Below are 4,210 nucleotides of genomic sequence, written 5' to 3' on the forward strand. Positions count from 1 at the left end.
CGACCAAATGTTCGACTGATCGTGACGGTTGCCGGTTGTTGATGGTTTGACTTGTTCGCTGAAATTTGGCCGGAGGTTCGTCGGAGTTGGCTGGAATTCTATTTGACTCGCAATTACAGGTCACAAATAGGTTAGAGGGCTTATTTGCTCCAAAGTAGCAAGTTTGAGGGTCTAATTGAAACTTTTTGAAGTTGAAGAGTCTAATTACATAATTCAGTATAGTTTGAGGTCTATTTGACCATTATCCCTTTTTATTATTGTTGTTGTTGTTGTTGTTGTTGTTGTTATTATATGATGATGATGATGATATGATATATATGATCATATAGTATAAATTAAAAAGTGAAAATTAAAAAGGGTAAAAAGACTAAAAGTAAAAAACCCTAGAACACTTTTCTGGCTTTCTTGGCTGTCTTTGTCTCTCACTCCCCGTCTCCCACTCTCCTCTCCCCTCCCGCCCCGCCTGCTTCTCTGGTTCCAGCAATCCAGCTAACTTCACTGCGCGCTGGTTCTTCACTGTCAGGACCCATTCCCTGCCCCGCTCCACCCGGTTGCCATTCCTAACTCTTAAAAAGCTCTCCGACAATTTCCGGTGTCTTCTCCTAGCAGGTATTCATCGGATTCCACTTGTGCGACAGATTGATGTTAAGCAAACATTTATGCTCTTTTTTTTTTCTTTTTTTTTTTTTGTTCATGAAATTAGGACTAGTGTTGTTTAACTTACAGTATAACGTTTCTGACACGAATTTTATCTGGCTACTTCAGAATTTTGCTGTTTCGGGTAGAAATGGGTGAAGTGGAAAATCCACAGATTACTAGAAGAGCCACTAGATTATCATCGTGTTCATCCTCTGGCATTCCAAATCCAAAAAATGTTGAGCTGGAGTTGAAACCTCTGACGATAAATGATCTTGCCTTTGGTAATGAATCAATTAATTTTGATGAGTTGATGTCCAGTTTACCCGGCAGGCGAGCACAAATTCGTGAATTATTACGCATATTAGGCCCCTTGAATTCTCCAATTTCTCCGATTTTCATGTATGGAGGTGCTTCAGTTGGGAAAACAAGTACAATTCTTCAGATATTTAAGTATCTAAAGAGGCCATTTGTGTATTGTAGCTGCATCACCTGTTATAGTCCTAGGATTTTGTTTGAGTCTGTATTGAATCAGTTATTGCTACATAGAAGGACTGAAAGCAATGGTTATTCTAGTGCAAAACGGTGTGATAAGCCCTCAGATTTTGTGAATCTTTTACAGGAAGCTCTAGTTAAGGTTGTTGAGGATCTGAAGATGAATGCGGAGAAATCAGGATCTAAGAAGTCAGCTCAAAGGACTAGTGGGAGGATGGTTTACTTGATATTTGATAATTTAGAGCATATTCGAGAATGGAATAAGTCTGAGATATTGCCTTTCCTATTTAAGCTTTATGATGTTCTGAAGATGCCGGAGGTGGGTTTGATCTTTGTTAGTGCTACCTCTCCTGATACATATTACTCTGATACGGGCTGTGTAGAGCCTGTTCATGTTTACTTTCCTGATTACACAGAAGATGATCTTCACCAAATCTTTATGAGGAGGAGCCAAGGAAACTCAAAACTGTATTCATCTTTTCTTGAGTGAGTGCTGCTTCTACTTTGATTCCTTGACTTTGCTAGTTGTTGCTTGCCATAGGTTACTGCAACAGCATCATCTATTTACTTGTTTGTTTGTTTTTGTTTAGAGCGGTGCTGAGACCTTTCTGTCGAGTTACAAGACGAGTTGATGAGTTATCGACTGCCTTTTCATCATTATTCCAGATATACTGTGAAGGACTTGATGATTTGGGGGCTGTTCCTGATGAACATATGAAGAATAGATTATATTGTCATCTTAAGCCACATATTGGACCGGCAATGAATGAGGTATTCAAAGTCTTGTCTAGGCCCTCCCCAGAAGTGGCCACCAACAAGATCAAGCACAAAGTTGTTCCAACAAAAGATGGATTCGGTGAATCTTCTAATGAGGTTGACTTTCACATGTCCGACTGTGCTAAGTATCTTCTTATTTCTGCATTCATTGCTTCAAGAAACCCAGCTACTCTTGATGCCTCACTGTTTGATTCAACTGGAGGCTGTAGCAGTCGGAAAAGGAAGAGGAAGTAAGTGGCTTCAATGATGTTAACTAGCTTTTGTTAAGAAGCAGTAATTACTACTCCTATCTCTCCATTTTACATGTTCAGTTTGATTGCTAGGATTTGCAAATCCTTTTACAAATAAAATGTTTATATTAATTAATTTAGTGTTACCAAATAAAGTTCTCTCACACACACACACCCCTCTAATTTTACCACTCACAACTAACCACTCCATGATGTGTCAAAATTATAGTCATTAGTAAAGTTAAAAATTAAAATTAAAAAAGGAAAACTAATGTTTAGGATTTTGCCACGTGGAGTGGTTGATTTGTGAGTGGTAAAATTAGGGATAATTAGCATTTTCCTATATATATATACAAAAAAAAGTTTAATTTTTTTAATATAAAAATAATAATAACAATAAAATGTTGAAGAAAATTAGTGAAACAAGACAAACTTGTATGCATTTCAAATAGTGTAAATGAAACAAAGGGAGTAGTTTAGTGATTACCCTAGTATTATCTTATCCTCATTTTTGCGGCTGATAACTAGATTGGATAAACATATGGTATTTTTTCTGTTTTTGTTTTGTACTAGGTTTCTGAGTAAAGCCAAGCCCTATAATTTACTTGAAAGCATTTACCTTCATGGAAGCAAAATTGTGTCAGCTCCTATTTTCTCTTGTCGTTTCATTGAAAGCTGATAAGATTGTTACGGTGTCATATTTAGTTTTGATACATGAACATGATAGTTCCCCTGGGCAATATTAGGGAGTAATATTTGCTTTAATTTTGCATCGTCTGCATAACAGATTAGTTAGTTTTGCTGATATTGTGTTCAGGAGCTCTCAGAAATCAATGGAGCAGAAAGAAATTGCAGAGCAAGAATTAGTGATGAAAGGACCAGGAACTTTCCCGTTGGAAAGATTATTAGCTATATTTCAGTGTATTGCATCGGTTTCAGAATATTCAACTGATGAAGAAGCAGAAGCAGGAGGAAATAATAATAATAATGGGTTAATGTGTGATGTTCTCTTGCAATTATCAAGTCTGTGCAATGCTAATTTTATCAGTAAAGGAGGAAGTTGCCCTTTGGAAGGTTCATTACGGTATCGATCCATGGTTTCTGAAGATTTGGCTCTCAAGGTATTGGTATTCTTCAAACTGTCTCCCTCCCTCCCTATTATACGTACACACCTACCCTTTTGGTTATTACATTTGTGATGTGATGTATGTCTGTGTTTCCTGATGCTTTACAGGTTGCCCGGACCCTAAAATTTCCTCTGTCCAAGTATTTGTACAGATAACACCTGTCTCTGCCTCAGCAAATCAAACATTGCACATTCTATACAATGTCACATACTCACATGTATGGTTAAATTTCCAAACTTTCTGTTCAGTGCTAACGTATTGCTTTGTATCTTTTAGTTTGCATGTACTGCCCTGTTTGTTAATTATTAGTGAAATACGTTTCTTACTTATTTTCTTTTAGAAGGTCAAATCTAAAAATAATACCGGAATAATAATTTGCTAAACATACAGAGTAATACGTCAGTTAGAGAACATTACGTTGAAATGATTGAATTGTAAGAGAACACGCATCTTTTGGTTCTCGCATGTCCTTTCATTTTATATGCCAATGATAGGCCTTCGCATATGTACAAGTAACATATACTCCGTATTTTCGTACTCAGAATTTAAATTTAAAAAATATTAATGTCAAAAATCTTATATAGGGTTTGGAATACCAATTGAGCAGCTTATTTTAAGGAAGTTGTGGTTTTCATGATCTCTCCAGCTCCCAAAGAAGCTGTTCTCACTGTTAAGGACTCTATTAGTTTAAGTTGTATTGTAACTCTTGTATATATATCTTGTGTTATCCTGATCACTTTAATCAATTCACAAAGGAAAAGGTCAAATTGACTCTCTAAATCAACTGAATAGTGCAATTGAGCTTCCTAAGTAAAAAAACTACATTTAAATTCCCTAAACCGGTTAAAAAGTTCAATTAAGCTTACTTGTTTGGTAGGCTAGTGCTTTCTAATGCCGACATGTGTGTGTGTGTGTGTGTGTTTTTTTTTTTTTTTTTTGAGAAGA

The 4,210-nt window shown here is 36.3% G+C and overlaps 1 protein-coding gene across 1 annotated transcript; it reads left to right on the plus strand.

Annotated features, from left to right (window-relative positions):
• Positions 1 to 413: 413 nt before the first annotated feature.
• On the plus strand, positions 414 to 3,604 carry LOC116012094 (origin of replication complex subunit 5-like). Its single transcript, XM_031251561.1, has 5 exons — positions 414 to 609; positions 766 to 1,617; positions 1,722 to 2,138; positions 2,956 to 3,259; positions 3,373 to 3,604. The coding sequence occupies exons 2-5, from the start codon at positions 788 to 790 to the stop codon at positions 3,418 to 3,420; spliced, it is 1,599 nt and encodes a 532-aa protein (XP_031107421.1). The 5' UTR covers positions 414 to 609; positions 766 to 787; the 3' UTR covers positions 3,421 to 3,604.
• The last annotated feature ends 606 nt before the right edge of the window (positions 3,605 to 4,210 follow it).

Source organism: Ipomoea triloba, chromosome 3, assembly GCF_003576645.1.
Source record: "Ipomoea triloba cultivar NCNSP0323 chromosome 3, ASM357664v1".
NCBI classification, from domain to species: Eukaryota; Viridiplantae; Streptophyta; class Magnoliopsida; order Solanales; family Convolvulaceae; genus Ipomoea; species Ipomoea triloba.